This window comes from Trachypithecus francoisi, unplaced genomic scaffold (assembly GCF_009764315.1).
Source record: "Trachypithecus francoisi isolate TF-2019V2 unplaced genomic scaffold, Tfra_2.0 Lachesis_group2, whole genome shotgun sequence".
In the NCBI taxonomy this organism is placed as follows: Eukaryota; Metazoa; Chordata; class Mammalia; order Primates; family Cercopithecidae; genus Trachypithecus; species Trachypithecus francoisi.
In genome coordinates this window covers 69,031,008-69,057,805 of record NW_022681465.1, presented here as the reverse complement: position 1 = coordinate 69,057,805, position 26,798 = coordinate 69,031,008, and the positions used below count along the sequence as shown (strand labels likewise).

Here is a 26,798-nt window from a genome sequence, read left to right as displayed (position 1 = left end):
CTGGCTAGTATTCCCCCTGAAGAGATCAAGAAGGGGAGCGGGGACAATTATGAGGAATTAGTGATAGAAATTAGCAAGAAATAAAACCACATGAAGGTAAAGAAAAAATATATCTCTAAATGGAAAAGAAAAAAATTTAAGGTTCAAATGCTTATTTTTAAGTCAATAACACAGAAGAAACCTGATCATCAATACTATCCATGAAGCTATCAGAAAAGACCTTGCCATTAAGGATTTTAGTGTTTTAGAGCTGATCTATAATTGAAAATTTGTTCGTTAATCTGAAGATTAGAGGATATGCGGAAAGCAATAACTTCATTGTACAGAAAGTATACATTTCAAGCCAGTGAGCTTAGAATTACTTTCAAGACCAATTAAAAGAACTGACTAATCCATCCTAAAAATGGACTCAATACTGATCAATGTACACGACTGTTCTAATACTCAGTTATAACAGTTCTCCATATTTCTTTTGTGTTAATATTCATCATTGCTATAGAACAGATGGTATAAGCATCAGCTCTATCACAAAATCTTTCATTAACAAAGTTTTTCTCCATTGAGTCACGGGAAAAAAAGAACAAAAACGTCTGAAAATAGTGAAGAAAAAACCCAACGAAGAATAACACATCTCTTGTTAAATAGTATAAATTCTGTACCATCTGCTACCTTGTTCTGTTATACTTTACAGCTGTCACTGTGCCTAGGGAGGACATACCATGTAAACTAATTTGCTTCCACCTCCACAATTCAAATCAGAGCAAAAAACTGAACAATATACCTTACTGGTAAACCAGTAAAATATCAAATTAAATCAAGTAAAACCTTGAAAAGATACTATTCTTGAAACAGAACTACAAATGTTCAATTAGTTTCTACCTATCATTGTTCTTGAGAAAAAAACACAATAACCCATAATCAGTTATTTAAAAATAATTTTTAAAATCGGATCCAGTGTCATGTGGAAAAATGATCTGTGATGCTTTTTAAAAGATCCGAGTTTTTCACACATTATGAAGGATTAACAAAATACAAAAGCATTAAGTAAAAGTAACGTGAAATTCACAAAATAAAGCAGAAAGGAGAACTTCTATGTGTTAAAATAATGTAATTCTCCCTGTACATTTCTGTCCACATGAGCCAACAAACATCAAGAATATACACTTTACAGTATTTACCTGTTTTAAGACATTCAAGTCAATTCAGATGGCAAAAGTAGAATTCAATCACTAGTGAAATGTTTTAAAAATATATATTAAACCAAAAAATGTTTTTACAAGATAAAAAATAATCTTCCACAATGTAATTAACTGCAGATCATTGAAATTTTAATTCTTTAGATGATTTCAGTTCAGTTTTTTGGTTTCAAAATCTAGAGACAGTCAAACAAAAGCACAGGCAGAATCTCTATCTGTTTTTACATTTCTCTTTCTTGCTTCGACTACTTGTTGCACTGTTTAAAGATGATGATGAAGGTGCTCTTGCATGACCTGTGGCCTTTAGATGGTCAAAAAGTTTATTCCGGGATGGAAATTCACTATGGCAGGTTGTACAGCTGATAAGAACATCACTCTGAGAAGGGCAAAAAATCATAAATAAAAGTAATTATTATCACGTAAAAGTAGTGTTTTAGGTTTTTATGTCAAGATTAAGCATCAAACAATTGTAAAATAAAGATGTTTTAACAGAGTGGACAGCTAATAAACAGGTCCAACAAAGGCAGATGTTCTTGGAGGTTAAATCCCACTAATCAACACGATTCACTTTAAGGGTCCTGAGACTTTCAATAGCATGTACCCCATGGACTAGAATGGAGGAAGAGTTTATGCTTCACAAGTAATCTCCAGAACTTGACACACGTAATTCTTATCACAAAGGCTTTAGATTGAAAAGTAACAGAAAGCAACAGTAACTGTTCTGGTACAGTCAAGCATTTCTGATGTGCTTCTTTTTATTTTAATGAAAAAAAAGATACATTATATGTACACATTCTACCTTTATCAAACAAAACTGTTGATGGATCCACGTCTTTGCAGGTTCTTTGGGGAATGACTCACCAAATACACATTCCCATCTTTAGATCGTTATATTGCTTAAACAGCAAGATATGCTAAAGAGATACGAATATGATTTTGACCTACCATTGCTTGTGGTTCAGCAGGTACTTTGACAGGTTTTTTCATATCTTTGGTTTTCTTTCCTTTGGGTTTAGGAACACTGGAAAATAAATAATTCAGCATAATCAAAAAATAACGTACTCCTTTTAATCATCATTATTTGAGTGCTCTAAAGAACACTCAAAAAAGTGAAATGCACTTTAAAGGTTAATTCATTAATTTGAAAGGCAATTTAAATAATCTTTACATCTCAAATGAACAGCTTTAAAAAGCAACTTCAAAAATCAAATTGAATATCACATTTGGCATAAAAATTAAGGAATTTACTTAAAACAGTTGAAACAAAGTTAAAACAAGGTTCTTAAAATATCTCTGAATGTTTTATACAGTGTTTTCATAAAAAGCAAAGCACTGCCATGCGCAGTGGCTCACACCTGTAATCCCAGCACTTTGGGAGGCCAAGGCGGGGATATCACTTGAGGTCAGGAGCTTGAGACCAGCTTGGCCAACATGGTGAAACCTCCGTCTCTACTAAAAATACAAAAAATTAGCTGGGCGTGGTGGCAGGCACCTGTAATCCTAGTTCCTCGGGAGGAGGAGCAGGAGAATCACTTGAACCCAGGAGGCAGAGATTGCCGTGAGCCAAGATTACACCACTGCATTCTAGCCTAGGTGACAGAGCAAGACTCTGTTTCAGAAAAAAAAAAAAAAGCACAAAGCACTCAATACTCCATTTAAAGAAGCAAACCATCTTCATAACCAACCAACAGTAATCATAAATGATCTGACATGAAGTGTGGTTCCCAGAAACATTATCTTCTTCTTTTTGTTTGTTTTTTTGAGATGGAGTCTCACTCTGTTGCCAGGCTCGAGTGCAGTGGCATGATCTTGGCTCACTGCAACCTCTGCCTCCCAGGTTCAAGCAATTTTCCTGCCTCAGTCTCCTGAGTAGCTGGGACTACAGGCACATGCCACCACATTCAGCTAATTTTTGTATTTTTTATTAGAGACAGGTTTTACCATATTGGTCAGGATGGTCTCAAACTCTTGACCTCGTGATCCACCGCCTCAGCTTCCCAAAGTGCTGGGATTACAGGCATGAGCCACCGAGCCAGGCCTAATATTAACTTCTTGAACGTGATCCAGTCTAACAAACATTTCAATAGTTGCACAGAGAAATGAGTGAAACAAAGACTCTGTAATACATTTTTCATAAAATTAAATTTGCTCAATGTAAGGAATTTACTTTTATTTAAAAATTATGTCCTTTCTGTTGATATGATGGTTTTTCCCCACCATATCATTTAGATCAGAAATGATGTAGCTGGGTTCCTCTTATTCTGCTTGAACTGCTGAACATTCCTCTACTCATCTCCTGCATGAATTTCAATTTTCCTTAGGCATTTCATACTTTCCCTCATTTGTGCTAACCAAATTCATAGGGTAAAAATCTGGGTCCAACTATACTGTACAGAACAGACAAGATGGGTTACAATGAGTAGGTTATGGTAATGCTTCCGGTTTATAGGCATACTGTTCTTCACGCAGAGGCCAATGGTCTGTGTTAAGTTAAATGGCCCGTGCATTTAAAAGATGCAGACTAGGAGTGTAACATATTGTGTAGGATTCAGCCAGCTTTGAAAACATCAAGAAAAGGATACAATGGCATAAAAGGCAACAAATAATACATACTAATTTTCAAACTATCATCACAGATATGACACAAATATGTCTAACAAATTTAGGATAATATTCCTGGCAAACATCACTTATATTATGAAAGACAGTTACATCTCTAAAGCTGATATCTAAGACCTTTATTTTTTAAAAATATTACACACACACACACATACACACACAATTTTTTTTAAAAAACATGTCTCAGTAGGTGGCCAGTGTCCACACCACTCCAGAGAAGCAGCAGAGGAGCCCAGCATAAAGGCCCTGGATCCAGGGGACAGGAGTAGTGTGGGGAGGGTGGTGGGTGTAATGTATCTATCTTAGCCCTGCCATGCTGCAGCTGTGAAGAAGTCACTTGAATTCTCTGAATCCTTTCCTCACATCAGTGAAATGAGAGAGCTGAACTATATCAGAGGTTGCCCAAGTCTGAGAACCCTTCTTCCTCCCCAGACCAATTCTCATGTAGAAGTAACATGGAGACTGGGCATGGTGGCTCACGCCTGTAATCCCAGCACTTTGGTAGGCCGAGGCAGGCAGATCACAAGGTCAGGAGTTTGAGACCAGCCTGGGTAACACGGTGAAACCCTCTCTCTACTAAAATACAAAAAAAAAAGCCAGGCGTGGCGGTGCAAGACTATAGTCCCAGCTACTCGGGAGGCTGAGGCAGGAGAATTGCTTGAACCCAGGAGGCGGAGATTACAGTGAGTCGAGATTGTGCCATTGTACTCCAGCCTGGGTGACAGAGCAAGACTCCATCTCTGAAAAAAAAAAAAAAAAGAAGTAACATGGAAAACAAGTGAAAAATTTTAGTTTTAGATGAAGGAGGGGTTCAGAGGCCCACAGCCCCACCTCTTGGCCCACCCTTGTGCCCATCCCACAGGACACCCAGGCTCCGTGGAGCCAGATGATCTGGGTGCCTTCAAGTCGTCAGGCAGGTGGAATGAAGTGTCAGCCTTTCTACTCAACTTTTGTCTTTGGACAATTAACCTGAAATTCAGTTTCCCCATTAGCAGAAAGGGAACAAACACCTGGTGTCAGAGTGAAATAAATATGAATTTCCCCTTCTAGGCTTCTACTCTCCAAAGTTCTTCAAAGCTTCAACATGACCAGTTTGTGTAGTTCTTTATATAATTTCTTCTATAGCCAGAGCCATATCGTAGGCCTCAGTCACATCTGTTTCCTCCTTCCTTAAACCCCTAAGTGCCTTAAACCCCAAAGTACACACACTCCCCCACCCCATCACTGTTGCTCCAGTGTTAGCATTTTTACCTCATGCTCCCACTTGGCTCTGTCACTTTAATTCTTTTCAGGGTTCTGTAATGACAGAAACCTGAAGCTCCTCACTATCAGATCTTTCCTCAAGAAATAAGAAATGATTCTCTGTTCTAGAGGAACCGAGGAGGATGGAGAAAAGAAAGTCAGACAAGAAGAGGAAGGAGAGGACAGGACTGGCTACCTCCCTTGAGTGAGACCTCCTCCTAGGCCACACCATGGCCTTGTGCAGCACCAAGAGTCCAGGGCTCCTCTAAGCAGGAAGGGCTCCAGCTGCTGCCATGCATCCTCACAACATAGTGGGGCCCAGCAAAAGCTGCTGTCATGAGCATGGAGATTTGGTTAGTAACACTCCAGGGAGGCAGCAGGAGTCTTGTTCTCATGTGAGGGTCAAGGGTTAATGATCCACGACAAAATCAGCACCACAGCAGGATAAGGGAAACAAGAACTGGATCAAAGTGACATCTTTCTGATTGTGGCCATGCTGCTGAGATGTGTGTGGGCACATTCCTCTAGCATCCTCTTCTCAATGCTCTTCATCTGTATACATATGTGTGTGTATCTATATGCAAATATGTACAGATACATCTAAATTACTTGGTCAGTCATGGGAAAGAAGATTTTATTTGATATATGAAAAGCTATATCCTACTATCAATATTCGGTAATTTACAAATAATATGCAACTTTGACTTACCTTTTAGTTTCACTTTTTGGATCATCACATGGTTTAATGATCTCTGTGACACTGACATTTTCCTGGGGACTATCTTCCAATTCTTTGGTACCGTCTTGATTTAAGTTAGTATCTTCTGGATCAAGCTTTACTCCTTCTCCAGTTCCATTTACATTGAAATTGTCATCATAATTCTAAGTAATAAAACGTATGTGCCATTACAAAATAAATCTACTACTACTAGTTTTTTATGTTATGTTGCCAAATAGTTATATAATTTCGGGAAATAAAAAGGGGAAGCAGGTAAGTTAAGAACATGGATGCTCATTACAGAGATGGTAAATTAGCGGAAATCTGAAAACAATCCAAATGTTCAAAAAGTGAATGGCTGAATATATGAAGAAAAATTCTGAAGTGCTTAAGTATCATGTTTCCAAAGATATTCAATTATGTGAAAAAATACAACGTATTAGCAAAAGCAGGAGAGAAAATTATACATAATTGTAATCACAATTTAATTCTTTATTAAGTAATCTCTACAGGTAAAATTAAGGATGATACTTTTCCATATTTCCAAATGATAAGCAATGAGCAACTATTTTTCTACAGTCACAAACAACGGCAACAACAGGCATTATAGTAGAAAGAGGGCCGGGTGCGGTGGCTCACGCCTGTAATCCCAGCACTTTGGGAGGCCAAGACGGGCGGATCATGAGGTCAGGAGATCAAGACCACCCTGGCTAACACGGTGAAACCCTGTCTCTACTAAAAATACAAAAAATTAGCCGGGTACGGTGGCGGGCGCCTGTAGTCCCAGCTACATGGGAGGCTGAGGCAGGAGAATGGTGTGAACCTGTGAGGCAGAGCTTGCAGTGAGCCGAGATTGAGCCACTGCACTCCAGCCTGGGCGACCGAGCAAGACTCCGTCTCAAAAAAAAAAAAAAAACAAGAAAGACACCGGGCAAACCTATCCTAAGTGTACCTGTCTGTTTTCAAGCAACATTTTGGCACATTTGTGCTCGCTCTCTCCACCTCTTCTCTCTCCCAACACACACTTTTTCCCCCAAGCCATCTGAAAGTGAGCTTGCAGGCAGATATGAATCTTTGCCAGGTACATCCTAAGAATCAAAACATTCTCTGGCACAATACTCACACTCAAGAATCTAATGCTGATATTATCTGTTACACAACCCACATTCAAATTTACCAATTAATCCTTTTCCCCTATTGGGACATACAGGATAGGGGGTGTAATCAGGGATCACATGTTGCATTTACTTGTCAAGTATCTTTAATCTCCTTTATTTTAGAACAGTTCCCCCACTTTTTTGTTTTGTCTTTCATGATGTTGACAATTTGATGTTTTGTAGAGTGTCCCATAATTTGGCTTTGTTTGGTTGTTTCCAAATGATCAGATTCAGGTTAAACATTTCTAGCATAATACTATAATCCCAGGAAGCAAAATGCGTTTGTCACATTTTTCAGTGATATTAATAAGTTTGATCATTTGGTTGGGGTGGTATTGCCAGATTTTTCAACTATAAAGTACATTTTCCCTTTTTTAATTAATAAGTGATCTCTAGAGTGTGACGCTGAGACTATGTGAATATCCTGTCCCCATAACCATTTACTGAATATACTTGGCATCTATTCACGATTTTTGCCTGAAACATTTATATACTGGTGGATGTAGAAGAGTGATTTTCTCCCTCTATTACTTCTGTCATTTGCACTTGTACTAATTAATATTCTCCCGTAATAATACAGCTTTCCCATCTCCTTTCTCCAACTCCCACTTTTTTTGAGACAGAGTCTTGCTCTGTTTCCCAGGCTGGAGTGCAGTGGCGTGATCTCAGCTCACTACAACCTCAGCCTCCAGGGTTCCAACGATTCTCCTGCCTCAGGCTCCACAGCTGCGATTACAGGCGCGTGGCACCACGCCCAGCTAATTTTTGTGCTTTTAGTAGAGATGGGGTTTCACTATGTTAGCCAAGCTGATCTCGAACTCCTGACTTTGTGAACCGCCTGCCTTTGCCTCCCAAAGTGCTGAGATTACAGGTGTGAGCCACCACGCCTGGCCAACTCTCACTCTTTTAAAAGTCAATATAGATACATAAATTTATTTTTAACAAATGCAATGTATGAAGATCTATTACCTTTTTCCCTTTTGATGACTCAAATTTTCCCAAATTGGCAGGCCCTGCAAGCTGGATCTTGAGTATTTCTAATGTATCCCTATCAAGTTTTTGAGCACTTCCTTAGTTTCTAGTGTAAAACCCTCTAGGCTCATGTTCCGCTTTCCCAGTCTCAGCCCTGAAATCAGCTAGTTTTCCAAAGATCAAGCCTGTTTCCTTTTCATGGAAAAGGGAACTTAAAAACCAATACATGTGCACTAGGTGTGCTCAATGCTAGGGGTGTCACTGCTTCTAGGTCCTCACAATGCACATTGCTCACACACTTACTTTCTTTAAATCATGGGCTCATACCAACATCTTCACTTCAATCTAACTCCATAGTATTCTTCTTCTCCTCTTTCTCTCTCTGTTTGTATTTCCCTCTTCCCACAAAAAGAATATGGTTCCCAGCAACAATTTATTCATTTAATTCCTTTTTTTGGGGGGGGGGTCAAGGGTCAAATAATTTAATTTTTTTAAGATGTCAATACAACCTACATTGTGAACAAATTCAATTTCTATAAAAATCCCAATAGCACAGGATTTTTTTCACAGACCTATTGTTTAAAATTTTTAAATTTGATTATAAACTATAACTAGCCAAGCACTCACAAAAAAGAGGAGGCATTATACTTCCTGATTTCAAAACATATTAAAATCTACAATAACAAAAACAATGTGGTACTGACACAAAGACAGATAAACAGATAACAGAATAGAGCACAGAAATGAACTCTTCTGTACATGCCATGATTAAATGATCTTCCACAAAGTTGCCATGAGCACACAATAGAGAAAAGATAATCACTTCAAAAAAAAAAAATGTTGAAAACTACGTATCTACACTGATAAAGCTGGATCCTCTCCTTGAATCACATACAAAAAATATTTTAAATAAAATACTTACACATAAGAAATAACTAACAAATCTCTTAGAAAAAATATAGGGGAAAGAAATGACATGGGTCTTGGCATCATTTTCTTAGACACAACATTAAATACAGATCAACAAAGAACAGAAAAATTTAACTACATAATACTTCAAATTTTCTTCTGCATATCAAAAAAAAAATTCAATAGTGACAATGCCTCCTATGAAATTGGTGAAAATATTATTCATTTACTTTCAAAAATACCACACCAATACCACCAAAAAAAATACCAAATTCAGGACTTACTTTTTTGGCAGTTAATTTTATCTTTCAACTATATCCCATGGAACGTATTCAGTCAGAGTACTATGTTTGAGTTACCTGAATTAAATTTTCTTTCCTGTCAGTCAGGGTCATTTGTTTCTATTTACATTCAGTTTTAATTTGGGAGGGTTTTCCTGTATAATCTTTGTTGTTTACGGAATTTTTCTGGCCATACGGAAAACTTTCCCAGTCTCAAGTTTCAAGATACTCATTATTTGCTGCCATCTGCTCTTAAATCTATCAGTACATGTCTCCACATTGCCCTTCCCTTCAAAAAGATCTTAGAAAATATCAGGAAAAGTGCTACATCAAGCTAGGTCTGAACTTGCTACAATCAGGAATCATAAACGAGGGATGCTATTAAAGGAATACAGCTTTTGCGAGAAACAATGGGGTGTTCATTTGAAGCATTTTCACCAGTAAGAAAATACTAATATATGTGTTTATGGTTGCAATCAATAGAATCTATGCTCCATTAATCAAGGTAATACAGGCTCAGGTTAAATATAAATCTCTCTCCATTTATTTTTTCCTTACTGTAGTGGTACTGACATACGCAAAGGTAACAGAAAGTGCTCCGAACTAATAATTATAAGGTGTTTGGATGGATAACGGTAGGCGTCAATTTATAAAAAGAACACACATTTGCTATGTGGTTTTATAACTGAAGCAAAAAGTTCCAAATTACAATTTTAAGTGATTAACTCATGTGTTATGTATCATTTTTGGAATAGGAAACTGATTTTAAAAAGACTATCAAATATATTATTATAACCATTTGGATAAATAAGTCAAATCTAAAGCTTTATTAAAAAGCATTAATGCGTTTTATTAAAAATATTAATACTTAATGTAAGTTAATATAACTAGATTATACTAAAACGGCATAAAACCAAATATCCTTGGTAAAATGGACAAATTCACTTTATTTTTATAGGTGTAACAACATAATATCATTCTATTTAAAAATAGTCCTTAAGATAATGAATTTGGATTTCAGCTGTGAAATATTTAAATTACTTTAAACTTCAGAAAAATAGAAACATTTTTTCAAGACTCATAATCATTACAAGTTTCTAACCAAATGTTCCTTTTGCAATGTTTATGTTGTTGGCAGAAATAAACTTAGATAAAAAAATGACCAATCCCAGATTTTCCTATTTCAAGACTTTAATTGCTATCTTGACTTAAAAGCCCTTTTGTGTAATGTATTCAGATTTTTAATACTGAAAACTCAGCTAATTCATACCAGGGGAATTCTACATGCATACCTGTTAAACACACTGGTAGTCATAATTAAATTAGTTATTACATACATACAAGGGAGGGAAGCACTAAAAAAGGAAAATATTTCCAATTCCTTTTAATCAAGCTTACAACCAACATAAAATTATGTCTCTCTCCTTAATACAGATGACACTGAATAAATAAGAGCACTGCAACTTTATAGTTGGCATTTAATATTAACAAAACCTTTCTAACATACCTGTGCTGGTTTCTGTTTCTTTTTCTTCTGTTTTTTAGAAAGCCTAAGAGCAAATATAAATCGAAATGTCAAATACTTGACTCTGTGAAGATTTAAGTGGAAAAAAAAAAATTGAAACACTAGTGATAAAGTAGTAAAATAGAAGTAAAAGATTAAAAATATTTAATATTATAAAGCATTAAAAGGAAAATAAAGTATTCACATTGTCATTTTAGAGAATAACAAAAGGCTATAGTTCAATGGATAGTAATTAGCATATCAATTGCCAGGTATAAAAACTGCTTTTAATATAGTGATAATATGTTCTATAAATATTATAGTTGACATTCTGTTTGTATCCACTTCAACACTATAAAGTTCCATGAACTAGAAAATATGGAGACAGTATTAGCATAACAGAGTAACTTCCTTGGGATAAAACAGACTTTAAGGCCGGGCGTGGTGGCTGACGCCTGTAACCCCAGCACTCTGGGAGGCCGAGGTAGGTGGATCACCTGAGATCAGGAGTTCAAGACGAGCTTGGCCAACATGGTGAAACCCTGTCTCAATTAAAAACACAAAAATTAGCTGGGCATACTGGTGTGTGCCTGTAGTTCCAGCTACTTGGGAGGCTGAGGGAGGAGAATCGCTTGAACCCGGGAGTTGGAGGTTGCACTGAGCTGAGATTGCGCCACTGCACTCCAGCCTGGGCAACAGAGCAATTCTCCATCTAAAAAAAAAAAACAAAACAAAACCTTTAAATGCAATCTCTGAATGTGATAAGTATTTCTAGTGACATTTAATATTTAGAAGTACTTTTGTTTTGGTGCATCTTCCATTTCTTCCTCAGAATTGTCATCTAATGGATATTCATCAATTTGAGGTCTTGAAAAATTTTCTTCCTCCTCCTCCAGCTGTTGTTTTAGCAAGGCCACCATTTCCCGATGCTTCTTTGACCTCTCGTGATTTTTCATGCTGAAAGAGCAATCTGACGTGAGCAGCTACGCTAAAATTAGTTCAGGTGTCCAGATAATGTTGCTGGATAACTGCAACCAAGATAAAATTTGCTTTTTTCCCACTAAGCAAAACGTTTATAGTTTTATTTTATTTATTTACTTTAAATTTTCTTTTTTTTATTTGTTCATGACTTTATACAGAGAAACAACGTGTCAGGATTCCTCCGGTAGTAAGCACACTGGAAGCTCGGGGCCATACTCTTTCTTCTAGTACCACAGCTTTCCCTGTCTTTCTCTGTCCTTTTATCTACATACATTTTCTTCCTTTCTGGGGATGGGGGAATGTTGGCAGGGGGAGGTTTGGTCAAATTCTCTACTTATTATCTTGATTTTTCAATTCTTAAAGCTTCCTCCATTGTTTCCTTTTAATTGCTAAGTATTTGCTAAGTGTTTTTACGTTCCAGGCCATCCCACAGACTTGGAGGGATCACTGGGAAATTAGAAAACACACATTCTAATGTTAAAATGAAGAGCCCCCTGGACTACAGAAATGGTGGTGGGAGGGCTTGAAATACAAGAGCAGTTTACTGCCTCTTGCTTTTTCACCAGCTGCTTTTCACCTTCTCAGGAGAGGTCTCCTTCCTCACTCTCACCACAGTAATGTAAGTTTAGACACTTCTCTACCCCTCTGTTCAAAACCCTGCTGGCAATGTCTGAGTTAGCACACCTACAGGCAACTAAAAAGCATTCCACAAAACAGAGCCGACAACATAAGCTACAAGAGTTATATCAACTAAAAAGGAGGAATCTTTGTCAACTATCTACTTCATCTCATCTGTTTAGGCTTTTGTTATTATAGTTTTAGTTGCTATTTTTCTTTCCCACTAAAATTCTCCTTGAGACCAAGCTGCCCTGGAGATAGATACTGGACGATCTTGTGTCTGAAAGTAAGTCCTCCAAAAAAGACAGAGGCACATGTCAAAAGGACACAAGAACTGGCTTGAAGGAATGCTCACTAACCAATTCTGAAAAAATTTGAGCAAGAAAAGGTCGGTAATGAATTATGAAACACTGAAAACAATTCATAAATTCAAACTGATAATAGACAGATAAATGGATAAAAGGGAAGGCTCCAGTTTACAGCAAAAGGCCAAGTGCTAACAGATAAAAACTGGAGGGGGCACTGGCACTGGAAAAGCATCATTTTGCAACTATCATAAAAAAGACTGATGTGGCCGGGCGTGGTGGCTCACGCCTGTAGTCGCAGCACTTTGGGAGGCTGAGGTGGGTAGATCACGAGGTCAGATCAAGACCATCCTGGCTAACACGGTGAAACCCTGTCTCTACTAAAAATACGAAAAATTAGCTGGGCGTGCTGGTGGGTGCCTGTAGTCCCAGCTACTCAGGAGGCTGAGGCAGAAGAATGGCGTGAACCCGGGAGGTGGAGCTTGCAGTGAGCCAAGATCGCACCACTGTACTCCAGTCTGGGTGACAGAGAGAGACTCTGCCTCAAAAAAAAAAAAAATACTGATGCAAGCTAAAACCATCAACAGATGCCAAAGTTATAAGGAAAACTTTTATGAGAAGCACGATATCTGCATAGTTTTAAAGTGTCTCCTCACAGATTAAACATGTTACAAGGGAAAACTTGTTGCAAGGGAAAAAATACTAACTCTATAGTAAAATTAGTAGTATAGTAGTAAAATTAGATGACACCTTGATTGGGTAATGAAAATTATCACGACAAATGAGGGGCAGAAGGACTTTACATGTCTCCAGCTATGAATCCCTGAGAGCACAACACGCTTGTGCAGCGTCCCACCTGGGGCTGCATAACCTGAATCTAATCATGAGGAAATGCACAAACCTAGAATGAGAAGAATTCTATGAAAAAAGTATTTTAAAGAAACAATATACTTCTAAAATGTAAACAGCATAAAAAAGACAAGCTATTCCAGATTACGATCTTAGACCGCATTCTGTATTGAAGTGGAGAAAATTCTATATTAATAAACAATTGATTGGCAAAACTGGAATACAGGTAGTAAACTACATAAAAATACTATATTAATGTTAATAATTACTTTTATTTGATCACTGTAGCATGGTTACATAAGAGAATAACCTTACCCTTTTTTCTTATTTTGAGACAGAGTTTTGCTCTTGTTGCCTAGGCTGGAGTGCACTGGCACGATCTTGGCTCACCACAACCTCCCGGGTTTAAGTGATTCTACTGCCTCAGCCTCCTGAGTAGCTGGGATTACAGGCATGTGCCAGCACGCCTAGCTAGTTTTGTAGTTTTAGTAGAGACGGGGTTTATCCATATTGATCAGGCTGGTCTCAAACTCTGAACCTCTGGTGATCTGCCCGCCTCAGCCTCCCAAAGTGCTGGGATTACAGGCATGAGCCACTGCGCCCGGCGAGAATAACCTTATTCTTAAAGATATAGTGAAGTATTTAGAGTATTTAGAGAACACTATATATGTAAGTTACTTTCAAATTATTCAGAAAAAAAACTGCGTGTGTGTGAATGTGCAGAGAGAAAGAGGACATGCAAATGGTGCAAAATGTTAGTAACAGGTCAATCAGACACACTGTATTCTCTTCTTGCAATTTACCTTTAAATGTGTCATTATTTCCAAATAAAAAAAAATTTCAAATCTCCTTCATTGTTGACTTTTTCTTGCTTGTTTCTAATTTTTCTGCTCCTTTCCCCTTCCCTTACTACTCCGTTATTTCTCCCTGAGGTCATATGGTAATACCATTTATGACTCTCACAGCCCCGTTCTCATCCTTTGGCCTCCTTTCTTTCTGACTGCCCATTTTGCTACTTTTCCCTTGCTGATTCTACTCTCATTTTCTCCCATGTTCTTTCCTCCCTCCTTTACAATAATGGTATCCTTTTTAACACTTCTCTCTTCATCATTGTCTCCCTAAGATAAAGTGCTTCCACTTCAGCAAAGATACTCCGGGCCGGACAAGTTTCAAGTCCCTATATTGGCAGCATCAGCCTGCATGTGACAGGGATGGTGGGAAGCGAGTCTGATATCAACAATGGAGGAAGATGATTAGACATGGTCTAGACTTTTTGCCCATGTGACTGTGTCTTCTTTGCCAAAACAAGCAACATTTCTTTCTGGAGACAGTGCATGTGTTTTAAAAGCAGCTCTTACGTAGGAATACTGGGATGAGTGAGAACCAGCACAACAGGTTTAACAGCAGGGACAAATACCTCTTCCTCCCCTGCTGGAAAGGAATCCCCCAAGACAGTATGTGAGGCTAGTTATCAACTGCTACAAGCACATTCTTTTCAGAACGTTCAAAGTGTTACACTTCAACTCAAAAGAAAACACAAGGGCCGGGCGCTGTGGCTCACGCCTGTAATCCCAACACTTTGGGAGGCCGAGGCAAGTGGATCACCCGAGGCCAGGAGTTTGAGACCAGCCTGACCAACATGGTGAGACCCTGTCTCTACTAAAAATGCAAAACTTAGCCAGGCACGATGGCCTGCATCTGTAGTCCCAGCTACTCGGGAGCTTGAGGCAGGAGAATCGCTTGAATCCGGGAGGTGGAGGTTGCAGTGAGCTGAGATCGTGCCAGTGCACTCCAGCCTGGGCAAGAGTGAGACTCTGTCTCAAAAAAAAAAAAGAAAACACAAGTGCAAAGATACTAAACTTACTCCTTTTAGCTGGATGCAGTGGCTCACACTTGTAACCCTAGCACTTTGAAAGGCTGAGGCAGGTGGAGTGCTTGAGCCCAGGAGTTCAAGACCAACCTGGACAACAGGGTAAAACCCCATCTCCACAGAAAATATTTAGGTTGGTACAAAAGTAACTGCGGTTTTTGCTACTGAAAGTCATGGCAAAAACCACAGTTACTTTTGTACCAGCCTATTAAAAAAATTAGCTGGCCATGGTGGCAGGTGCCTGTAGCCCTAGACACTCAGGAGGCTGACATGGGAGGATGATCTGAGTCCAAGAGGTCAAAGCTGCGGTGAGTCATGATTGTGCCACTGCACTCCAGCCTTGGTGACAGAGTGAGACCCTGTCTCAAAATAATAAAATAAAATTAAATAAATAAACTTACGCCTTTTCTGTCTTGAACGATTTGTCACATGCTGGGCAGTAGAGCTCATCATAGAGCTCAGTGTCCTCAGCCTCATCACTGTTTTTACCTATAAGAGGGAAGCCTACAGTAAGAAACCTTTTTGATCAGAGCACAAATCTAAAATATGCTAACAAATTTCATCTCTTTGGTAAGGATCTAAACTCACACATAAATTAGAAATTAAATTTTTTTATTTATTTACCAAAAAAAAATAATGCTATCAGGATTTGAGTTAGCTTTTTAAAAGAAGCACCGTACTATAAGGAAAGGCTTCCAAATAAAGCACCTTCCCTTTCAAGTTCTTCTCCTAAGTCTACTTAAAAGAAGATTTAAAACATCCTTGAAGTCTTGGATGTGAGCTAAGTTTAAAAAATTAAATCCCACTTTAATAGATCTACCATGAAGCAGTTTTTTCAACAAAGGTCTTTTCTTAGTTTACCTCTTGAGCAAGATTTGGTCCAAACACATTTACAACTGTGACTTACTCTTAAATACTTAATAAACTTACAGTTTATAACATTCCATCACTATAAGACAGATAGGCCATAAGTTAACATATTTCATGTAAAGTTTCACATTATAAACTTTAAAGTTTTTGGCTTTATTACAACTGAGTAATTACTATCAGTATAGTCCACAAAAACCAAGTGACTAAAAAGCTCAACTGAAATTATTTTCACAAACCCATATTCTATTTTTGAAGAAACAAACAGGTAAACTGTCATTTGGGATTTATTATAGGACCAATAAATATCTCAAGGTATCTCTTACATGTACATGTTGCTTATTTATAAGTGATGTCAGTATGATTCTGAAGGACTATCTCACTGAAATTATCAATGATCAAAATATACCCTATCTAGTGTTAATGTTTAATATACGGTGTTAATTTTCCATTACGGTATTGTAGACTTTAAATATATCGTATATGTGAAATTTTAATCAATCAAAAGTTAACAATACTGGATTTGAAGCAAAAACTCTGGATCTAAAAATGGTCATACGTTCTCAGGCACATCTCATAGCTTCTCAGAGTCCTAGTTTCTACAACGGCAAAATAGAGACAATTCCATGAGCAAAACCCCCATGTAAGGGGGATTGTGTGAGGATCCAGTGAGATCTTGTATGTGAAAGGACGCTATAAATTGTAAAACTCGATGTAAATTAGGCCATCTCACATTTATAGAGTGCTTTTTAATTTTCAAAGTACTTTCACAAGTATTACTTCTGATTCACTAATAAAACACTTCACTTCCTAGTCATTTTGAATAAATAAAAGTTTATCATTTTATCATTTGGGCTACTAATCTGAAAAATCACATTTGTAGATAAGGTAAAATTGGGTCAATTTTATAGAGACAGTGGGGAAAATCAGATATACAGCTATTCTCAAAAATGCCCAATCCTTGCCTTTTAAGGAAGTCAAATACCTGTGCTCTAATGATAGCGGCAAAGAAAACAACATTTTGGCACATGAAGAGGAGCCCTTCTATAAAGTCACAAGGGAGAGGAAGAATTTATACACAACACATAGATTCTCATGCAATATCAGCTTTTCTAGAAATAGTTACTATTAAAACTGGACCTATCACTTAATTGAGTTTTCTTTAATAGTCACACTTGTAAACATGGCCATTTGTCATGTTACGCAGCTAGAAGTACACACTGTATAAAAATAACATTACCATCCTCCCCATCTTTGAGTTCATGTTCTTTCATTTCGCTTTCATCCGACCCATCTCCAAACTCCTTCTTGTACCGTGCCTCCATCTCCTGGAGCTCCTTCTCCAAATTCGCCATAGTCATCCAGCTCTGTTCTCTGTACTGCTCCGCCAGTCTGGACACATACAGCACAGTCTCATAGCAACAAGCATGCCTCTGCATGGTTTTTACTTACTACTTAGGTTTGAAATCCATTCCCCCTAGAGAGCTTGCTCCCAACCTATCCATGCTTACAAACTTAAAAGCTGTGCTTAGTAAAAACCAAGGCAAAGTCACTTAAACCTGTTACACGGTTGATTTTAATTGCTCCAGCAGTAGATAATAGGTTTTGAAACATGTAACTCAGCAACTTATTAAAAATCTTCAGACGATTTTAAGTCGTGTAGGTACAGTGTTAATTTTCAAAATATGAGGGTGGGATGAGTTAGGATTCTTAAGAAGTGAATAATTTTTAAAAGAATGCTATAATGCTCTGGACAGAATGCTTTTAGAGTAACTTTTTAACAACAAAACTTTAGAGGAACTAAAATGAACTGAGTATCTCAGAGTACAGGGACCAAAAGGCAGTACTGCACGGTGGCTAAAGCAGGAAAGTGTGGAGTCAGAATTCTCAGGTTCAATTCCTCTACCATTTACTGGCTCTGTGATCTTAGGCCTGTCTGCCTTGTTTCCTTGAAAGAACAAGGAGGATAAGTTATTTCACAGCATTGCTGTGAGGAAGGCACTTAGAACACAGCCTTGCAAAGAGGAAGAATAAAATTAACATTAGTTATTAATTAAAATTATTAAATTTTACAAGAGTCTAAAGGATCTCTCAAATGTAAAGGGTCTCTGAAGGAAAACATGCAATTCAAATAAAAACTTAAGGCCAGGCACTGTGGCTCATGCCTGTAATTCCAGTACTTTGGGAGGCTGAGGCAGGCAGATCACCTGAGGCCAGGAGTAGGAGACCAGCCTGGCCAACAGGGTGAAACCTCGTCACTATTAAAAACACAAAAATTAGCTGGGTGTGGCGGCATATTAAGCCTGTAATCCCAGCTACTTGGTAGGCTGAGACAGCAGAACCCCTTGAACCTGGAGGCAGAGGTTGCAGTGAGCCGAGATCGCACCACTGTACTCCAGACTGGGCAACAGAGCGAGACTCTGCCCCCAAAATAATAATAATACTAATAATTTTTATACAGTAGATGAAAAAACACTATCCAATGCCACAATTTAAAAAAGAACAAAAAGCAGGATAAAGCCAGGCTGATGACTGAACCCATCATGAACATGTCAGGTACCTCTGGTGCTGCCTCTGACCCCCACCGATACTGAGAAGAGGGCCCCACGCACGCTACGCACTTGGCCTGCTTTAGCTTCTGCTGCCGCCTCATCTCTTCGGCTTTCCTTGCCTTCTCTGCATTCTGTTCTTCCACAAGTTTTCGATGAGCCTGCACTCTTTTATCTCTTTTACGAATGAAAGCTACCAGCTGACGGACAAGCTCATTCTTCTCTTTCCTTGCTTTGTCCCGAACCTTTTTGTTTTCTTTTTCCATGGCTCGTTTTTCCCAGCGGTTTGAAGCTTGTCGTGTATCATATTCTTCCTTCCATGCAAAATTCTTTTGAGTGCAGAAACTCTGCCAATAAGCGTAGAAAGGATGGACTACCTAGCGACAAAGAAAACAGATTAAATTCTGGGCTTTTAAATTTTTTTAGAAAAGCAGTAAATATTAGTGATGCAAAACATATTTTAGCTTTCTTTTTTCACATATATAACACTTCTATTAATCACTGGAGAAGACAGTACTTTTAAGGCTTTCCAGAATAAACCACTCTTCAAAATAAATCTAATGAGAAAATAAAAATAGCCTTACTAATCACTAGATGGGACCATGGTGATTAGTAAATAATCAGTAAATAATTAGTAAATTAAAAGGGAAAAGCAGGTATGGCGGCTCACACATGTAATCCCAGCACTTTGGAAGGCTGAGGTGGGGGATCACCTGAGGTCAGGAGTTTGAAACCAGCCTGGCCAACATGACGAAACCCTGTCTCTACTAAAAATACAAAAATTAGCTGAGCATTGGTGGTGGGTGCCTATAATCCCAGCTACTTGGGAGGCTGAGGCAGGAGACTTGCTTGAACCTGGGAGGCTGAGGTTGCAGTGAGCTGAGATGGCGCCACCGCACTCCAGCTTGAGCAACAGGAGTAAAACGCTATCTCAAACAAAATAAATAAGTAAATAAAATTAAAATAAAAATAAAAAATAAAAAAGGAAAAGTAGAGGGAAGGTTGCAAGAGATACAAAAGCTACTTCAGAAAGGAAGAGAGACAAAGAGAGGTCATGGGATAGGTCAGAGAACTAGAACCAATTGTTTTAAAACAAGGAAATGGAAAGCTGGGAGCTGTGGCTCATGACTGTAACTCCAATCTTTTAGGAGGTCAAGGAGGGAGGCCAGGAGTTCAAGATCAGCCTGGGAAACTTAGCAAGACCCCAGCTCTACAAAAAAATTTACAAATTAGCTAGATGTCATGGTGCACATTTATGTTCCCAGCTACTCAGGAGGCTGAGGCAGGAGGATTAAGCCCAGGAGTTTGAGGCTGTTGTGAGATACGATCATACCACTGCACTGCAGCCTGGGTGACAGAGTGAGACCATCTCAAAAAATTAAATTAAATTAAAAAATGGCACAGTGATAAATACTAATTATAGAACACAATGCATTTTTCTTTTACCGTATCATAATCACTCTGGGAGTCTCCAAAAGTTGGGAAATCATCAACCTCTTCCTCTAACACAGATTCTAGTTCTTCCTTGGCAATCATTTCAAAAACATTACGATACACCGTGTAAAAGCCCTAAAAAAACAGTAACAAAAACAAATTCTTAACACTTTCACAGCCTAATCACAGAATAAGATTTTAAAAATACAAAATGAAAAATTTTAATGTTGAAGAATTTTGGGACAAAGTTCAGTCCCTGAAAGTACATTTAGATTTCAACTGGAGGTTTTTATACGCTGACAGTTTAAATATGAAGGTAATGCAGCTTCAGTTTTCAAAATGAACACTGCTTCACTTTCTATTACAGAATAGTTTTAAGAACTCTCTTTGTATGTGAGTCTTAGTACTTGATAAGAAATTAAGGGTGAGTTCATTTATCTTACCTTTTCATCATCTCCATAACCAGAATAACAGGTAACGGTGAAATAGTGTAGCAAATCTAAGCTGTCATCTTGATATTCGCCATCAAGCCCACCTTTAAGTAGGGCCTCTCTATGATTATCATACCTGAAAAACAAAAATTAGCATCATCAGTGAAGGCTGAATAAGTAAGAATTCAAAACGATTTCTTGCTCCTTTTGAAAATTATTACTGTACATTTTTGGTTGTGGGTATGTCCAATCCATAACCAAAAACTTTTAAGGAAATATTAACATGAAAAGAGTTCATAATCTTTCACAGAACTGTTCATTTTAACTAGGCCTGCAACTTCTGATACATTATACAATGCTAGCCCACATGAACAGGGGAATTTAAAAAGCCAAGGAATTTCCATGACTGTCTCTGAGTCCTGTACTTCCACAGGAAAGAAACAAAAAACAGGACATAGGAAATCTGGCCCACAGAATCATTACACATCTGTGATTTGGAAATTTACCAAGATGCACCAGAATAAGACTCTCCCTATATTTATGTCAACTTAATCTAGGAGCTTCACACACATACAATTACTTCTCATAATAACTCTGTAAAGGCAGTTGTTATCTCCATTTGATATAAGAGGAAATAGAAGTCAGTGATATTACATAATTTGTCATCCTTGATCATAAAACCAGTAACCAGCAAGGTCAGAATTCAGAAGCAGGTCTCCTACATTGGGAAGACCAGCTCCTAGCCACTACGTGGTACTGCTTCCAGGTAAAAAGACAGTTACTAGGCAAGAGCTTTGAATAAAAAGACAAAGGAATCCCAAGGATCAGAAAACAACCCAAGATTTTGAGAAGAGACTAGGCAAAAGGAAGTCAGGAAAGAATTTCGAAGTTCTGAGAGGAAGGCAAAAGCAATTCCAAGACCAGATCTCCAAATTCCTTGGGTAGAGAAATGTTCAGGATCCTCTCTCTGATTTTCTTATAAAACACAATTTTATAAGAATTTTCTTTACAGCCTTTTTTTCTTGATAGCCACCTGTGCTATACACTGTTTAACAGAAAGATGATTTGCACAGTAGCTCTTTGTAAGAGCAGGATCTTGCACAGTTATGTCAAAGCTTACAACCTATTTCCTTGTGGCAAAAAGTTAATTGAGAATCTGAAAACTGAGAACTTCAAACACAGTAATTTTCATCCGGAAATTATTTTAAATGATCAGACCATCATTAGTAATGTCTGTCACAGATGTAGAAGCTTAATTCAATTTATTCATATAAAGTAGCTTTGAGGATTACCATTCTTGTACTAAAACACTGTATTGGCCGGGCACAGTGGCTCACACCTGTAATCCTAGCACTTGAGAGGTTAAGGCGGGTGGACTGCTTGAGGTCATGAGTTTGAGACCAGCCTGGCCAACATGGTGAAACCCCATCCCCACTAAAAAAAAAAAATACAGGTGGGTGATGGCACACACATGTAGTCTCAGCTACTCAGGAGGCTGAAGCAGGAGAATCACTTGAACCTGGGAAGCGGAGGTTGCAGTCAGCTGAGATCACGCCACTGCACTCCAGCCTGGGTGACATAGCAAAACTCTGTCTCAAAAAAAAAAGAAAACATTCTTCCTGTCTGATATCAGTAAATCTGTCATATACCAAAGGGTATTTAATGAGAAGTCACCTAAAGTATCAAAATTAAAATGATAAGATATCACCAAACTTTCTGTTTCACCCCCTATGAAATCAGATAATTGAAGCAATCATTTCCAAGTTTCCTTCTGACCCAAACATTAGATTTTATGTGATGACTAGGTGACAGATGTTTCAGAACACACCAAAAACCATTTAATGTACTAAATTTGAAAAAAAAGCAACCTATATTGATAATTGCTCCCAATATCATAAACTAGGATGGGAAGGACAGCGTGATGCTCACCATGCTCTTTCCTGAGGGTCACTCAACACGTCATACGCTGCCTGGATTAATTTAAATTGTTCAGCTGCTTCTGCAGCATTATCCAGATTTTTATCTGTTAAAATAAAGTCACAGAAATTTAGTTAATCAAAAACGTAGAGGACAGAATCTAAGTAAGACCTCTTTCACCAGAAGTGCCATAAACAGATGAAAAGTGCACAAAACAAAGACAAACAACTAGAGCAAAGCAGAGAGACCCCGTATAACAGTCAATAATCAAGATTTGTTAAACGTATCAACCTAAGTAGAAATTTCAGGCTTTTCCCTAAGCTTTGGTACATCACTAAACAGTCAACTGGGCCGGCGTGATGGCTCATGCCTACTGTAATCCCAGCACTTTAGGAGGCCGAGGCGGGTGGATTACTTGAGGTCAGGAGTTCGAGACCAGTCTGGTGTTCAACATGGTGAAACCCCACTTCTACTAAAAATACAAAAGATTAGCCCAGCATGGTGGCGCATGTCTGTAGTCCCAGCTACTCGGGAGGCTGAAGTGGGAGAATCACTTGAACCTAGAAGGCAGAGGTTGCAGTCAGCCTAGATTGCACCACTGTGCTCCAGCCTTGGTGTCAGAGCGAGACTCCATCTCTAAAACAGAATAAAATAAAATAAAACAAAACAAAATAAAATAAAAGTAAAATAAGTCAACTGCACATCCACAAATGGAAAATCCTGAGTAGTATAAATTTTACTTTTAAAAGGAGTAAAATAAATAAAATCAGTTCTAGAAAGACTTATTTTGTGCTAGATTACGTTTAGTGCTCACATTTTTTTTTCTTTCTCATCAATGCATATCAAAAGAAATCTCATACAGTTTTAAAAATATACACTAATTAGTTATTATTTCCTTAGCTGTGCTTCCTGAACCACGGAATTCAGAAAGCGTCCTTGCCTCAGGGTGGTAGCCAGCTTGCAAGACAGCACCCTGCCTCCTGACATTCACACCTTGTGCAGTCCTTTCTGTGTCAGCGAGGTTAGTCTGTGTGACCAACAGGAGATGGCAGAAGTAACGGTACCTCACTTTCGAGATGAGGTTATAAAAGACTGCAGTTTCTACCTTGGGCTTTCCCTCTCTCTTGATCACTCTGGGAGTGGCCAGCTGCCATAGCATGAGCAACTCAGGCTGCCTATGGAGAAGCTCATGGGGTGAAGGAGGCTCTGGCCAACAGCCAGCAGGGCACTGAGGCCTGCCACAACCACATGAGTTGGTGGTTGGTGAGCTGGAAGCAGGTTCTTTCAGACAATGAGAGAAAGCCAAAATTATCTAGCCAAGCCACTCCCAGATTCTGATCTTTAGAAACTGTGGGAGTCCATATAGTGAATATACGCTTGCTGTTTTTGTTGTTTGTTGTCTTAAGCCCTGAGGTACTGGTAATTTGTTACATAGCAATAGACAACTAATACATTCAGAAAGTAAAATATTTTGAATTGACTACGGAGCACACTAAAGTTCTTCTTCTTTTTTTTTTTGAGATGGAGTCTCACTCTATCACCAGGCTGGAGTGCAGTGGCGTGGTCTTGGCTCAGCTCTGCCTCTTGGGTTCAAGCTATTCTCCTGCCTCAACCTCCCAAGTAGCTGGGACTATAGTTGCGTGTAATTTTTGTGTTTTTAGTAGAGACGGGGTTTCACCATGTTGGCCAGGATGGTCTCAATCTCCTGACCTCAAGTGATCCACCCACCTCAGCCTCCCAAAGTGCTGGGATTACAGGCATGAGTCACCGCACCTGGCCAGAGCACACTAAAATTCTTTAAGCTACAGCTCAATACTACCCTTCCTAAGAAGTTATAGGAATACATGACAGCAACATATTATCTACAAATAGTTTTGCAGCCATAGACCATGGCTCTTTAGGGCTTCCTGCTGCCCATTCTCAGTTACCATCACACTGATGCCATAAATTATGATGATATTTAGAGAAGATATTTGCATTCAGTTCCTAACAGGTTTGGTTTCACAGGAGTTAACTGATATTTTAGTCATATTTGCATGCTTCTTCTTTGCACTAATTTCTAATTAATCACCAAATCTGGTCATTTTTCCTTCCCAACATCTCCTCCCCTGGGGCTTTCCCCTCCCGCTGACCCCGAGCCTGGTTTGGGCCCTTACCTGTCTGTCCACTGCGGACCCTCCCTAATTTCTGTCTCCAGCCCTCTTCAATCCACTCAGTTGCCTTCACAGTACCCTCCCATGGCAGCTTAATAAAATCAGCCACAACTCTCCCTTATTTAGCGAAGCAAATTTCACAGTCGTTGGCCTAATATTCAAGATTACAAGAAATACAATCTGATTTCAAACTACTCTTGTATTCAACAAATACAATCTGATTTAAAATCACTCTTCAGAAAATTACATACGCTTTTGGTCACAGCATTCTCTACTTCATTTACCCTTTCCCTCCTAGAAAGTCAAGGAATTCCAAACTTCCTTCTAATTCCTAACTCGATGTTTAACAGTAACAACCCAAACTCTGAGAATACGCTTCTACACTAACCACTAACCCAAACTCTAAGAATATACTTCTACACTATTTTTACATTTATTAATTTTGGTTGTACCTTCTGACTTTCTGCTATGATGAACATCAGTTCATTTACTTCTGCTCTAATACATTTATAATCACATTTTTTCATGCCTCTGTTGGTAAACAACTTTAAGTAACAGACCCACAGCTCTATCTCTCATTACATCAAGCATAGCCATTCCCTTTTGACTTTGGATCCCCGGCCTTTCCTTCCACTCCTCTCCTAATCCTTATTTTTCAGACCTGCAATAAACACCATCTTCAGCCAAACTGTCCCCTGGAACATCTTTTGTCCTCCACCATGCTATCCTCCATACTGTTGAGCTCACTTTTCCAAACTGCATTCCTCTAGGATCCAGTCCAAACTCCTCCGAGAAGGGGAAGACTCAATACAAAGTAACTCCCTCCCTGAATTCCTGGAGCATATATTAGTTGTTCTATTAATCTAACCACCAATTACGTATGTTGCGATTTTTTTTAGGGGCCAGTTGTATTTAACTTTTCGTTTGTGTAAAGCAGAAAGTTGTTTTCCAAAAAGACTCTAAGATCTCTGTGTCAGCATTTCCAAATCTCCTTAGTAGAGGGCAGTGACTTGCATATATTGGATACTCTGTAACCGTGTTTACTGATTAATGCAAATATGAAAACCTCTTCATATGAACTTCAAAAAGCTGAGCGTCAACTACTAAGTTTCCCAGCCTGGAAGATCAGATTACTTCATAAAAGTCACACAGGCCTGGATTATAGTCCAATGATACATCCAAAGGAAGGATACTTCTAAGTAAACATACAAACTTTACTAGGGAAGCCGCCTGATTAAAACTCTTCCTCGGCAGAATCATGTCCAAAGTGAAGTACAGGGTCTGCTTAATCAGCCTACTAAAATTTTAAAAAAAGGCGAAAAAACTGCATCCCTATTTAAAAGATATTTTACTAGCTCTCGTCTCTTAACTTCTTAACTAAGAAAGGAAAGGAGCCATACATCAGGTTGAAGTATCTGGGATACCCGAACGAAGTGGAGGGCAGACGAGGAAAAACACCGAGAGGCTGCGCTTCAAGGGACGCAGGGAAGGGCAAGCCCGGGGCAGGTCCGAGTTCCGCGTCCCCGACTGCTCCCTCATGGTGTCTGCGACCTGGTAGCGGGAGCAGGTGAGGTCGCTGGACTTCAGTTTTCCCCCTACAGTGGCGATGCAGGACCGGGGTCGCGGGTATGAGGAGATGGGGTGTGAGCCGGGGGGCGCCTGGGCGGAGCGCTGCGCCCACCGAGGCGGGCGGGGCGGCGCCGGGCACCGGCCGGGCCGGGCAAGGAGCTCCTAGGCTGCCATATCGCTCTCTGCTGCCTCCGCGGAGTCCGACTCGGGGAAGGGAGAGTCGGGGAGGGCCAGGCTTGTCCGAGGGGCCGCGGCGGCTGCGGGTCGGGTACCTACCCGGGTGCCATTTCAGGGCCAGTTTCCGATAGGCCTTCTTGAGCTCCTCCTCGCTGGCGTCGCGCCGCACCCCCAGCGCCTCATAGTGACACTTCATCGCCCGATCGGGCGAGCGGCTGGCGCTGGGGCCCGGGACGGGGTCGGGGCCCGGGCCTGAGCCCGGGCCGAAGCGGCGGCGGCGGCGGCGCTGGCAGTCTTCTCCGGCGGGAGCCCGCCGCCCGCACTGGGCCAGCCAGCGAGCGCGGCGGCGGGGGCGGCGGCGGCGGCGAGGGTCAGTGAAGGCGCGCGGCGGCGGCAGACGACGCGGGATGCGGCACGCGGGAGCGCGGAGGGGGCGGTGCCGACGGCCGCCGCTTCGCAGGGGCTAGGGGTGGGCTCTGT

General features: G+C 39.5%; 1 protein-coding gene across 3 annotated transcripts; it reads right to left on the bottom strand.

Moving 5' to 3' along the window:
• Positions 1-120: 120 nt before the first annotated feature.
• Positions 121-26,798, bottom strand: DNAJC21 (DnaJ heat shock protein family (Hsp40) member C21). Of its 3 annotated transcripts, XM_033179328.1 has the most exons (13): positions 26,418-26,798; positions 22,432-22,525; positions 20,515-20,638; positions 20,084-20,206; positions 18,710-19,014; positions 17,329-17,480; positions 15,623-15,710; positions 13,326-13,403; positions 11,397-11,555; positions 10,602-10,644; positions 5,767-5,939; positions 2,142-2,217; positions 121-1,572 (listed from the first exon to the last, which is right to left on the bottom strand). In XM_033179328.1, the coding sequence occupies exons 1-13, from the start codon at positions 26,512-26,514 to the stop codon at positions 1,408-1,410; spliced, it is 1,677 nt and encodes a 558-aa protein (XP_033035219.1). In that variant the 5' UTR covers positions 26,515-26,798; the 3' UTR covers positions 121-1,407. The 3 variants fall into 3 exon arrangements, with proteins under 3 accessions (XP_033035219.1, XP_033035221.1, XP_033035220.1); XM_033179329.1 differs by lacking the exon at positions 13,326-13,403 and having other exon boundaries at positions 1,094-1,572; positions 26,418-26,738; XM_033179330.1 differs by lacking the exons at positions 11,397-11,555; positions 13,326-13,403 and having other exon boundaries at positions 26,418-26,794.

Bases quoted from the DNA above. Each gene is read 5' to 3' on its own strand.
- DNAJC21 (XM_033179328.1), bottom strand. From the start codon at position 26,514: ATGAAGTGTCACTATGAGGCGCTGGGGGTGCGGCGCGACGCCAGCGAG. The intron at 22,526-26,417 runs GTAGGTACCCGA...TTATTTTAACAG, and splicing joins GGCCCTGAAATGGCACCCGG to ATAAAAATCTGGATAATGCT. The intron at 10,645-11,396 runs GTACTTCTAAAT...ATTTGCTCTTAG, and splicing joins GAAGATGCACCAAAACAAAA to GCTTTCTAAAAAACAGAAGA.